The sequence below is a fragment of the Alexandromys fortis genome, unplaced genomic scaffold (assembly GCF_014885135.2).
Source record: "Alexandromys fortis isolate MF-2015 unplaced genomic scaffold, M_Fortis_MF-2015_v1.1 scaffold_35, whole genome shotgun sequence".
NCBI classification, from domain to species: Eukaryota; Metazoa; Chordata; class Mammalia; order Rodentia; family Cricetidae; genus Alexandromys; species Alexandromys fortis.
The window spans coordinates 7,872,398-7,885,652 of record NW_026067913.1 but is presented as its reverse complement, the minus strand read 5'-3'; the positions used below and the strand labels follow the sequence as shown (position 1 = coordinate 7,885,652).

General features: G+C 45.8%; 1 protein-coding gene across 4 annotated transcripts in view; it reads left to right on the top strand.

Annotated features, from left to right (window-relative positions):
* Positions 1-13,255, top strand: part of Npas3 (neuronal PAS domain protein 3) — a 795,952-nt gene that overhangs the window by 558,535 nt on the left and 224,162 nt on the right. For all 4 annotated transcript variants that reach the window (XM_050138903.1, XM_050138901.1, XM_050138902.1 and 1 more), the window contains exon 4: positions 9,666-9,755. In XM_050138903.1, the coding sequence (XP_049994860.1) occupies positions 9,666-9,755 (90 nt within the window). The remainder of the gene's footprint in view (positions 1-9,665; positions 9,756-13,255) is intronic.

Sequence of the window (13,255 nt, the reverse complement as noted above, 5' to 3'; positions counted from 1 at the left end):
GACTCGTCATGGTAGAGGGAGGACATGTCATTTCCAGGATTTGCATGCATTCTTTGTTGTCTTTGACTTACCGTTGTATATCAAGCTTCACGTTCAAGGTAGACATTTTGTGTTTTATCTTTGCTTATCAATTTTTCATATATAACCTCTTGTATTTGGGTATTGTTTCTGTGTCTATGTATATTTACATGTGCACGGATGCACTTGTGTGTGCAAGCTCACGGGTACATGTGTGATGTGTGCACGCACATATGGAGTTAAGTCAGAAGTCTTCCAGAACTGCTCTCTGCCTTATGCAGTGAGGCAATGTCTCTCAGTTGAATCTAGAGATTACCAATGTGGCCACTCTCACAGCCATTTTGTTTGGGGATCCCATCTCAAGCTTCCAAGCACCAGAATTAGAAGTAGGCCCCCATGCATACCTGGCATTTATGTGGACACTGACATTGAACTTTCTCCTATATGTGCACAGCAAGAATACTATCCACTGAGCCATCCCCTCAGCTCCATTCCATGTCTTTGTGGAAACTTTAGTTCTAGGGTTTCTAATAGAAACCATTAAATTATTTTAAAAACAATGGAGGGGGAAGTTGTAGGGCATTGGAACTGGAAAGGATTATTTAGGGTCAAGATTGTAAAAGCACAGGAAATAAAAGCAAACATACACAAGCGATTTCACCAAAGCCAAATGGAGACAACAGAACAAGCAAGCAGAAAGGCTTGTCAACTGCCCTTCTGAAGGTTTCGATCTAGAATGTGTTGGGAAGAAAAAGCAAACAAAAAACCCCAGAAACAAAAACAAACCCAGTTTAAATCTTGACAACCACCCTTCATCTAGACGTTTGTCAAAATAGCACACAAATGACCAGTGTCATTGGTCATCAGGAAGATACAGGTCAAAATCGAAATGAGCTATGACCATACTCCAGTAAAAACAGTGTGTATAAAAAATACTCTGAGCTGGGCTGTGGTGGCGCACGCCTTTAATCCCAGCACTAGGGAGGCCGAGGCAGGTGGATCTTTGTGAGTTCAAGGCCAGCCTGGTCTACAGAGCAAGTGCCAGGACAAGATCCAAAGATACACAGTGAAACCCCATCTCGAAGAACAAAATAAAACAAAATGTTCTGGGTGTAGAAGAAATAGAACCTTCCATGCTGCTTTCAGGAGGTACAGTGATGTGGCCAGTATGGAAAACAGTGTGGGAGTCCGCCGAGAGTTAAAAATGGACACCCTGTAAACCAGCAACATATGCAAAGGAAAGAAAAATCATTCTATCTCAGAGACATCTGCAACCCCACACCTACAATGACATGACTCACAGGAGCTGTAGAATTGATGGATGGGCAAAGAAAATTTGTGTGTAACACAGAAGGATGCTATTTATTTGATAAAAAAAGGATTGAGCTCCTGTAATTTACAATAGCGAGGATGAAATGGAGTTCATCGTGTTAAGCGACTAAACCAGGCACCAAAAGAGAAGCGTCACACAGCCTTATCCATGTATGGAATGTAAAGATGTTGGTCGCTTAGAAGGTCAGAGTAGACTGTGATTCCCAGAGACTAGGGAAGAAGGGAAGGGAAGATGGTCAGTAGATACAGAATAATAAATTAAGATGAACTAAAGTTGGGATGTGATATTGTATAGTGTAGTGACTGTGGATAATGTCATCTGTGCAATTTTTAAATCTAGAAACATGTATTTTTACTCTTCACACCGTAAGGAAAAGAACAAGTTTTGAAAAGGCCGACATGTTTGCTTTGATTTAGGAATTACCCAGTGTGTACATGGAATGAGACATCACAGGGTGATAAGGATCTAGAACAAAATCTTATGTTTTTATATAGTAGCTAAAAACTTGGTTCAGAGTTTTAAATTCCATCAAGGTTTTGGCTTAAAGCATTGTTTGATCCTAGAAATGCAGAATATAAATAGCCAGACCCCTTCAGCGGCGGCATTGGTTTCCCCAGAGGAACTGCTGTGGAGTAGGATTAGAAAGAGGAGGTAATCTTCTTTTTTGTTGTTGTTTTTTCATATTATAAAATAAGGGGAGGGGAGGCCCCCTTTGTGAAGTCAGCGGAAAGTGCTGGCGTCTACTCTTGTACATCCTGGCTCCATGTTCCCACTCTGTGAGTGGACCACAGAAGCAGGCATGGTCCACACAGCCACTCACCACCATTCTGAGTGCTGGAAACATACGAGTCCTTCAGTGCACACCTAACCGACCCAGTCCAGCATATTTCACAGGCCAAATTGTGCGTCTTCAAAAGGCTGCCATCTAGAGCTACCCTAATGAAGAATGTTATGCTCTGAGTGTGGCGAAGTAGATAGACAGAAACCCCCTAACCGCTTTGTACCCTATGTATGCTAAGTGATTAGGCATGCGAGATAAATTGGAAGCACTGCCTCAAAGCCCTGGCAGGGACAGCGATCTAGGGACAAGCAGCAGAGGCTGTCCTGTTGACTTAGACTCGGCTGCTAGCTGGGAAATGAAGCAGGGGTCAGCCAGGCAGCAGAGAGTCAAAGTGAGTGGGGGAACCAAGTTGTTTTCCCTACGCTCACTCAGAGCCAGGCCCTGGTTCCATCAGAATATAATTGATTTTCCCATAAATGTGTGTCTCTGCTTCATATGGAGCTAAATTCCTGAGCCAATGCAGTGGAGCAGCACAGCCTCTAAGCATTCAGGATGTGGAGAAAGAAAATATAAGGATTTCCATATTATAGAATAGGGGGCCCAGAAGAGCCATGAGTCCTAACGGGAGATTTCAGACACAGTTCGGAGCTTTGTTGATTTCAACAACTAAGTGCTAGTTTCTATTATTGGTCCATCATATTTATGGCCTCATGTGGGCCTACTAAAAATTAATTATTAATTAGCGGAGTGATTTGTAAAAGAGATAGCAGAGCACTCAGTTGTAATGGTGTCCTGAAATGAGTGGGGGAGGGGTTCCATGGCAGAGGCATTAGCCCCCGTGAATTTTGAAACCACATTTGTAACAATCAGGTTTCTTTTTGGTGCATATTTTTTTAATGCCTCTTCCCTAGAGATGCAAAGACAATGTTGCTAGGATTGAACCTCATGTGAACACCGCAGATTAATATCCAAGGTTGCAAAGTGGGCTTTGAGATGCTAAACTCCTTACAGGGCGCTTTAATCATTGCTGCTACCCCTGACGCAAACGTCTTACATCGAGGAACGCGTGTACAAGCGTTCAGTATTTTCTCTTAAGAGCCTGACTGTTAAAGGCTCCCACTTCCTGGTGTGTAGATTCATATCCTGGCGAGCCATAGCAGGTACCTCTGTGTGGCCCGCCTGACACCCACAAGCACTTTCAGGTGGACACAACTATGCCCTACACTTGTGCGAAGTGTCTTATGTTCCCCTTGACTGCCATAGAAAATGACCCAGATGTTCCCAGAGAGGACAATGAAAGCACAGCCCTACACCTGAATGAAAAGCTCGTTGATAGGAATGCCAGGTTCGGGCTCCAGCCAAGCTGTCTGTCCCCATACCCTGTTGGAGCATTCTTTTTGGAGGCGCTGTCTCCCAGTGAGTCTTGATTAACTATAGAGTTTCCCACTACACCTCACCACTGGGCTCTTCTCGCAAGGTGCTGCTATTCCCCCCAAATCTCACGTGTTTTGACTGCGTGTTTAAAAGCTTTGTAATCAGCCATGCCTTTCCCAAATGGCAGCCATGTAGCGATCTGGAGCTGAATGACTTCACTCCGGTCCCCCTGTAGAGTCAGGGCATTTTAAACTGGGAGCTTCCTTGGCCTTGGGTGCTTTTGGTATTGCCTCATTTTCTCAGTCATGGATCCCAGAGATGACTTTTTTTTTTTTTTTTTTTTTTTTGGTTTTTCGAGACAGGGTTTCTCTGTAGCTTTGGTGCCTGTCCTGGAACTAGCTCTTGTAGAACAGGCTGGCCTCGAACTCCCAGAGATCCGCCTGCCTCTGCCTCCCGAGTACTGGGATTAAAGGCGTGCGCCACCACCGTCCGGCCAGAGATGACTTTTGAGTTGAACTTTTGGGAACCCTAAGCTGTATGGGCCTGCTATAAGGCAAGCAGTCAGCAGGTGATTCCCAAAGGGGTGGATCAACAGGCCGACGTAGTTGGCCTAGCATCTTTCCGTAGTCAGTAGCAAGTGCACTGAGTATTGTTCAGTGCATTGTGTCCTCTAATAACAGCGTATCACAGATGTGTTAATAATCGCTTATTGCATGTGTGTGTATAATATTAATAACGCGCATCTAAAATCCTTTCTAGGAATCTACAGGGTGCCAAATGACATTTGGTATTTGTGTTTCTGTTGCTTTTCAATGCCAACAACTTGAAAGGCACCTGGCTCTCTATGTGTGACCAAGCGCCATGTGTTTCACCAAAGCAGAGCAGTAACATTTTTAGCTCTTTCAGGACCAGAGTAATGTGCTATCATGTTATTTCTGCCAAGGGAAGGTTTCTCCCTTGACTTGAACAGAGCTCTGGATTCCCAGGGAGTGATGCATGAGGGGGATTCAGGCCCTGCACTCTGAGGGTTTTATCTTTGCGTGAATGATCATGGCACGTGAGCCACAAGGAGACTCGGTAAGATTCCGAGGAACAGTTGGGCAGTAACAAGTAATAGTTCTCTAGGATCCACAACATTGAGCATGCTCCCAGGGGGTCCCTAGTTCCTGAGGACAAGCACGGTGTGGGGTTCACATTCCTGAGGGCGGAGAGGTAGGCTCAACTCCTTCAGAGGTCACACACCGACAGCCTACTCAGGCCTGTGGTCCATTTGGTTATATGTGGATGAAGATGTCCACCTGTTTCAGACCTGGATGTCAGACTCGAACTCACATCCCAGAGGAATCAGACAACCTCTTCCATACACGGCTCCCACACGGTAGAATGTGAATGAACTCAACACAACCCAGTCCCCTTGTCCAGAAGCAAGATCTGTGAGTTTCTGGGGTTTTTTGTTGGTTAGTTTTTGGTTTTGTGTGAGTGTGTGTGTGTGTGTGTGTGGTAGCGTTGTTCCAGCCCATCTTCCCTGTCATGCTGATCCCTCTCCTCTAGGAATGAGAGAGAGAGAGAGAGAGAGACTCTCTGTTTTCTCGTCTGCAAAGTTGAGATTCAAATGGGGCAGGGGAGCCGTTTTGAGGTGTCATGGTTTGTTGTCCCTGAATCCCGTTGCAATGTCAAGTCAGAGTTGACCCAGATAACTCAGTTTAATGCTGCAGTTGTGGGGGCTGGCTTTGGGGCACGTGGCAACGCAGATGCCATTGCTTCCGCGGGGAAGGGGAGACAAGGAGTTCAGGAGACACCTGGCCCTCTCTGTGTTCTCTTTCCTTTTTTTTGAGAAAATACTCCTGACTGGGATTCCCATTTCTCTTTGTACACAGAGCTGTATCGTTGAAGGTCAGACTGAGGGTCTAACTTGGGCGGGGTAGGTCCCTCTTTCCTGTAAACAGTTACATGTGGGGACTTTGGGTGCTGTCTAGGCTTTCTGAAGTTGGGAACTACATGTGTGTGGGAGCCTTCAGTATCACACCCAGAACAAGCACGGGACGTGTGCAATTTTCAGGCATTTTTATCAACGTGTGATTATATCCAAAAGCAGCCAAAAACCCTAAGGTATTTTTTTTCCCTCTCTGTCTTTTTTAAATGTTGCCAAAACTGAGTGAAAAGATAGATATTAGAGCCAGGACCTCACTCTCTAAGCTCAGCTTCCCTACAGGGGAAGAACAGACTTGCTAATCTCTGATACCACCCCGTTGTTCATTTCCTAGTCCATCTGCCTTGGAGACCCTCCTATCTCTAGCAAAGTTCCTGGTCACATTCATAGAAATACTCCTAGTGTCTAGAAAGCATGGGGGGTCAAAGCCATGTTGTACTCTAGTCTAACCTGAATAATATCACAAGAGCAGAGAAGTTGGTTTTGGAGCGGCTATTTCAGCAGGCAGGGGTACTTTGTCTCCAGTCTTAGCCGGAATCAAAAGAACAGCCCAGATGCCTGGCACATGGGACAGGGAACACGTGTGAGCATTTAAATCATGGGGAACTCACTTTTTTTTTTACTGATGTAATTGTGAAATATGTTCTTTTCGCATTCATAATGAGGGGGCGGAACAGATGGTGAAGGTTTACTTTAAAATAATCTGTCATTAAAATACCCAGGCTTACTGGGAGCTCTTCTCTCACTGGAGCCGGGTCATAGAGAAAGAGTTCAGGGTGAAATTTTTCCCCTTCAGCCCTGGTGTGTGGAAAAAGGAAGCACTAATTTCACGGTGGTAATAGACATGCGAACTGCCCCTGTGATGATACCTCGTAAGATTTCACTCTGAGAAATCTGGCTGTGGTGGAATGTGCCTTAAAAGGAAAACAGAGACGAAACTCTGACAAATAGAAATCCATTTAGCACAATGCATTAAACATTAGTAGCCCTGCATCTTGAAGCCGCAGTTCGTTCCCTACTCTGTAAGGACTAACCTCGTCACTTGATAAACACCATGAGGCACAGCCAGCTTTGGGGGTTAAGAAACAGTGCCATACACTGCATCATGCCATATCGGGGGGATATAAAATATAATTACAGGTACTATTATTCCGAGACAGTGTCACCTCTGACTTCTCCATCCACACCCCACTCCTGGTTGTCTGCCTTGTAGACTCACTGGGATGCAGCAAAGGGACCTCCTACCAGCCCCGTCTGCATGGCCAGGAACTCTTTCCAGAAATAAGAAAACTGCCTGGAAAAATCTTATCCTTGCGTGTCTTTAAGAGATGTCAATGCCGTTTTTACTGTTGCGCCTAAGGTTTTCTTCTCTGTCTGCCTTAAGGAAAGCAGCTAGATTCTAGCCTGGCTTTGCAGCAAATCTTCTGCGGAGGGATGAGTGTTAACGTTTGTGTAGGTTCTTTGTCATCTTACTCCAACCTTAGTTCATAATCAGAAAATTCAACATAGTGGGTAAGAAGATGCAATTAACCCTTTGACCCCGGAATCTTAATTGGCGCCTGTTGAAAACAGTGGGCAGCTAAAAACATAATTTTAGAAAGTACCCTGTAGTGACTCAACAGCCCGGTGTAGGAGGCCTCCCTCAACTCAAAATTAAAACAAAAATCCACAGAACTTTCAGATTAATCACAGTTGGTTTCCAATACTACTGATCTGCTGTTCCTGCCTCCTCCCAACCTCTTAAAATTGGGATAGTAAAATTAAACCAATATCGATGCTATGCTTCAAACTGATTTAAATCACAGAGTGCAGCTGAGGAGGAGGCAGCCCTGAGGCAGAAGGGCATAACTCTGTGTGTAGCAGCTTGGCAGTCTTCTTCCCACCCCAGCTCACTTCCTGTTTGGTACACTGGAGAAGCAAGACCCTTGCCTTGCTTGAGGAAGGAAGACTTTCTCCCTGTACTGGCTTCCGGGGCCTAGCCAGGAATGTGCAGAATATCAGGACAGTGTTAACACTGCACCTGGAAGGTCAGGCCTGAGCAGGTCCTTCTGGTCAGTTTGTCAATGGCCAGAATGCCCCCTTTTTCTTAGCAGTATTTTATCTCCCAGTTGGTTTTGGGGAAAATCTACAGAGCGAAGGTGACCTGTTAACTGGTGTAGAGGTAGCTCAGGAACTATCCTGTCAATCCGCTCCCCCATCGTCTTCAGCCGCCAATGATCTGATTCTATAATTGGAACAATTCATTGGCTTCCTCATTATAAATAACTTCAAAACCGCTCTCATTTAGCTTTTCAGTTATCGACGCATACCCTATGAAGAGTATTTCAGTGAGAAGCACTGGCCTGTTAGGACTCAGAGCCAAGCCTCCAGAGCAAGATGGGCTCGTTGTCTAGCTGGCTAAGTTTGTCAGTGTCGGTGTGTAGAGAAGCGAGGCGATACTGCTACTCCTTAAGCTATCTGAGTAAATTACGAGATGGTGTGTGCAGACTTCGCACCACGTGTCATAGACTCCTTGCGAACTGTGAGCCTTGCCGTGTGTGGATTTGTCAGTTGTGTAGTGCGCTTTTTGTAAAACAAGGCTGTGTGTCCGTTGAGTTGTTTTCAGAACTCACTAGATTAGAGAGCTGAGCCCGGAGCCTCCACAAGTCTTTGGCAGTGTGGGAACATGTTGAAAATGGGTCAGAAAACATGGAAGTCCCCATTTCATGTTGACATGTACATGTATGTACGTGTGTTCCCATGTATAAAAATGAATTATCTTAACCTGTTTTGTGCTGCTTGGACAGACCATCAGAGACTAGCTATTCCTATTGGTGGAGGTGGGAAAGCCCAGGGTCAAGGGACTTGCGTCTAGTCAGGGCCTCCATGAGGCACCATGGTGTGGCAGAAAACAGACAGACAAAAGAGCCCTGGAGACAGAAGGCCTGGAAAGAGAACCCAGCTCATCCTTGGGGGAAACTGTTCCTGAGATGGCTGGCCCATGCCAGCTGGAGTAGGTCAGTGAGGTCATCAGCACTCCCTTGCCCTAACCATCCCCTGAAGGTCCCCATGCACAGTGGGTGCGCTGGAAAATCCTTTTCTGTTTCGGGATCCTGGAGGGACATGTTTAAGCCACAGAATCTGAAGGCACAGATGACGTTTTTCCCAGTATTCAAGTAGACCAAACTCTGTCGTTGAGATTTGCAAGAGTGCATATTTCTGCTCTTATACCTTCATTCCAATTTTCTTTAAAAAGTATGTCTTTAGTGCTTCCCCATACCCTGTTCCAGACACAGGTTCCTGACTTTGCAAAATCTCAGCCCTTGTTAAGATCACTAAGATTAAAACCTTCCTTCCCTGTGCAGATTTCTGCAGCCCATCCTGGCGAAGATGAATAACCACAGAGAGAAAGCTGGGAGGATGTGTGTGTGTGTGTGTGTGTGTGTGTGTGTGTGTGTGTGTGTGTGTGTGTGTGAAATGCACTTGAAACAGACAATTCCTAATCCAAGTTGAGTTTGTAGCTGAATCCCATGCTGGTGTCTATCATTGACCAAACCAAACAAGAACTTCAGCCCTCCTCCAGGACAGTTAAACAGGAGCTTCTGAGTGACAGACGGCACTGCTGATAACTTTTTTTCTCTCCGGCTTTTGTTATTTGCTTCTTCTTTCTGTTTTGGCTCCAAGGAGGGGCGGGGGCAGAAGAAACTCAGTCTTTTCCAGGGCAAGATGGATTATGGTACATGAGGTTTCAGCACTTACACACCCATAATACACCAACTCTTCTTATTTTCTTTACCACGATAGGTACCCAGTGTGTGGAAAGTATTCTTTGTTAATTAATTAATTATTAATATTCATGTCAATCAAGTGATGATGTAGAAGCATTTCCCTTTTCATTTCATTACTTTCCATCCCTTAGCAGAGGAGCGTGCTGATTTAATGGTGCTTACCACAGAACCGCCCCCCCCATAAAGACATTGTCTCATAAAATCAACATGACCTTATTTTATACATAATGCATCGTGGTCAAAATGACGAAGGCATGAAGAACTCTCTGGAATAGACAAGATCTTGTGGTCTTTAGGCCGTTCATTCAACCACACAAGGCGATGTAAACGAACTTAGGACTTTTAGTGCACATGGAGAAAAAATGGCTTCAATTCACTTTGTTGCTTTATTGTTTGTTATCTATATTATTTATTACTATCTCCGTGTTGTATGTATTAACATATTGATTCTTTTTCTTACAGTCCCTGGATGGCTTCGTATTTGCACTAAATCAAGAAGGAAAATTTTTGTACATTTCCGAAACCGTCTCTATCTACCTAGGCCTCTCCCAGGTAAGTTGAACAATCTAGACTCTCAGTGCTGAATATGAAGGCTCCTTCAGTCCACCGTCTTTCCTTCTGCAAGAGATCTTTGGTTTAGCATGCATTATCTAATTTATTCTTTAAGGGCCTCCACCTGACTCCTCTAAGTCAGAGAAGGCTGTCTGTGTTGGGCTTTCGGAATAAACTTGTGCTGGGAAACCTGAGCTCCCCACCCCACCCCCAAGGAGCATTATTAATTTATCCAGAACAAATGAAGTTTCTTCCATGGTTGTTTTGAACTTTGAAACCCCGGAGCCCAGTAGGAGAGGGACACACTAAGAGCGCTTCCCTTGTGTCCTATTACTGGATGTTTATGGAGCGCCCCGCGCTATCCTGGGAGCTGACACGATGACAGGAGTCATTTGGAGTCAAGAGATGCTGAAAGACACCATTAAAATGTGTTGCAGGGAGGGTTCCTGCCAGGAAGGAGTCCTCTGCCTTGGCAAAATCGGCCCGGTGCTGCAAGACAATTTCATAAAATAAAGCCGCCTTTCATGGCTTGCCATTTAATTGCTCACATGTGTTTGTCGGGGGGTAAAAGAAGAGAATGCAGAGGTTTGTAGGGCAAGGGACAGAGTCCTTGATTTTCTCTAGAAACACAAACACTCCGGCTCTCCTGCATTCCGAGTCAGGCTGCGTCTACAGCTTGGCAGCCTATCCTGGAATAAGGTCTTCCATCCAGCTCATTACCCAGATGTTTTTGCCATAAAAGTCCCCAGCATCTAGGTATCTGTTCCGGGACAGGTGACTGACCGAGTTTGACCCTCTTCCTGTGGTGGCTGGGAAAAAGGCGTGCAGGCTCTCCAGGAAGGTTTCCTGTGTGTGTGGTGCTCTGCCAGGCTGGATAAGCTACCTCTCCCTCAGCTGCCTCCAGGCTAACAATGGAGATAAGCATCTCTGGTCTTCTCCTAAGCAGGTCCCACCCAAACTCAGAGCTCCTGAAGGTTGGCATGGCTCAAAGGACACAACCAACTTGGCTGGAACCTTCTGGCTGTTATGTTAGCAGGTTTACTGGGAGACAGCTAAATCAAGGAAGACATTGGGAAATAATTGAGAGATTTGCTGTTTGAGGAGGGCTGGGGAAGGAGCAGAAACCCTGCCAAATTTGATTATTTGCTGTTGGGGGATGCAATCATGAGCCCTTCCCTGGAGAACATGTGTGCTCTTGACTGGAGTGCACACAGCAATTTCTTGTGGACTCTGGCAAATCGGGACCGGAAGGACTGGTGTTAACTCGGTATGCCTTCTCTTGCATCTTTCTGAAATATCTCTTTTGTTATAACCTCTAATGGGTTTGAAGCCTCATCTGAACCTGTCTGTCTGGAAACCTCCAGTTCTAATAGGGTGTACCCCTGTATTGTTAACACCAGGGAGGGCTGGGAACCCACTGTTGAGATTTTTCTGAGGCCACCCTCATGTTTTGCAGAAAGTCTCCAGCAGGGTTTAATAAACCCGTAAGGGAAAAGGATGAATAATTAGTGGAAGCAGGTAAATGCTAATTAGGGAACCCCTGAAAAGCATCCATTATATGCTAGCTGCAAACACATTTCACAGTCCTGGTTAGTGGTGTAGTCCAAATTCTGTCAAGGCAACTGCATTTTCTGTAATTGAGATGTGTATGTTTGCTTTGCATAACAGATGGCTCTGTATGCGTAGACTGATAGCTAGGAAAATAATAATTGCATTATTCTGGCCAAAAGAATATTAGCGCTTGGGTTTTGGCCATCTCAGGCAGTCCTCCTGCCAGCACAGCATATGCACATATATGGATTGGATTTTCAAGGAAATTGATGCGTCTGGAATAGTGTGGCCATCTGAAATATCATCTGTTCAAGGGAAATTTGGCTTTAACCCTGTGCTGGTTTCCCCGTTCTTTCTCCGCGACTCGGCGGCAACACTGAAGGCAACTCTTTTCTGAACATCAGAGAAACAAATAACGGGGCTCTCTAAAGCTGCCGTGTAAAGGTGATCCAGGGTCTGGCACCTGCCCGGAGGCCAGCCACTCCTCTTCCTGTGATGGCAGTGTGAGTGGGCACCAGGAGGCAGCCGGCTGACTTCCGGAGGCAGGCCCAAGCTGTGACAGGCCTGGCCATCTCCTGCAGGTGCTGCAGTGTGGGCCATAGCAGGCATGCCCAGAAAGAGGCTCATAGAGAGATGAACTTTGAAGCAATACGTAACTACAAAGATGGAAAAGATGAGGGTATAAATGGGGAAAGGGTTTTTTCCCCCCATATCAGCTTACATCGGTTTAGAGCCGAAGTTTAAGGAAAATTCTTGATTGACATTAAAACAACATCGCACGTGTTTTAAACGCGCAAACCGCAGCGGGGAGGCCTCTGCTTAACTCTGGGAAAGTTTTCAAAGCAGCTGAGGTTCTGCATTGGAACAGAATCATAAAGGTCCCTGAGCCATAACCCTCCCCAGGTGTCTTTAGTTCCCCTCTTGCAGAACTGAGGTGCAGGGTACTCAGAGGTGGCGCCCAAAGAAAATATGCTCTGTGCGTTTGGTCTTCCGGCACACACATCCACAGATGCCCACACACCTGTACAGAAACATTAGAGGCTACCAAATATCCATAGCCAATGTAGTCAGTCTATGAAAGACTAGACAAGGAAAAGGCGTCCTTCCCTTTCCCTGTAGATTTGCTACAGAGTGCGTGGCCGTCCTCAGGGAAATGGCCGTGGGCATGTGAGCATGGCAGTGTCCGTGACGACAACATGGTTGCCTCTGTATTTCTAATCATGTGGTATTCCTGCCTCCCCACCATGTGCTGGCTTTCCAATATTGGGCTGTGCTTCGAAGAGAATTAGGGGTCTCTTTTTGCACATGAGAAAGGCAAAGAGAGAGACTTCTGGTGAGCACTGTGGGACAGCCTGGGTCCAGACAGCAATGCAGGCTTCCTTCTCTGTTATCTAATATCTGAGCCTTGGTATGTTGACTATTCAATGCAAAGTACTCTTGTAGCTTTGTGACGATGGGACCAGCCTGGGCAGTAGGGGGCGCCCACCAGCTCCTTGACCCTGCCAGATGGATAGGTAGGTAGGTAGGTAGGTAGGTAGACAGATAGATGATAGATAGATAGATAGATAGATAGATAGATAGATAGATAGATAGATCAACAGATCGACAGATATATAGACATAGACATAGATAGTGCTTAGCAGCCAAGGTGTGGTTTGCTTTTTGAGTGACCGTGACCAGGAGACCTCGCCCTGACGGAGGGGCCCCACATAGCAATGCTCATGTTGGTTTGCAGAGAGATTAAGTGCTGTGTGCCTGGCAGTGCATGTAGAGCTGGTGGAGACAGCTCTGCTCCCTGCCATGATGGAATTGGCAGGGCTGAAAATGAAGAAAGAAAACAGAATGGCTTCCCCAATGTTGAACATGTAGCAGTGCTACGGAGCCAGCTTTTAGGAAGTTGCTTCCAAAACAGAAGGAGCATTCTCACCAAAGAATCCAAAAAAAAATCC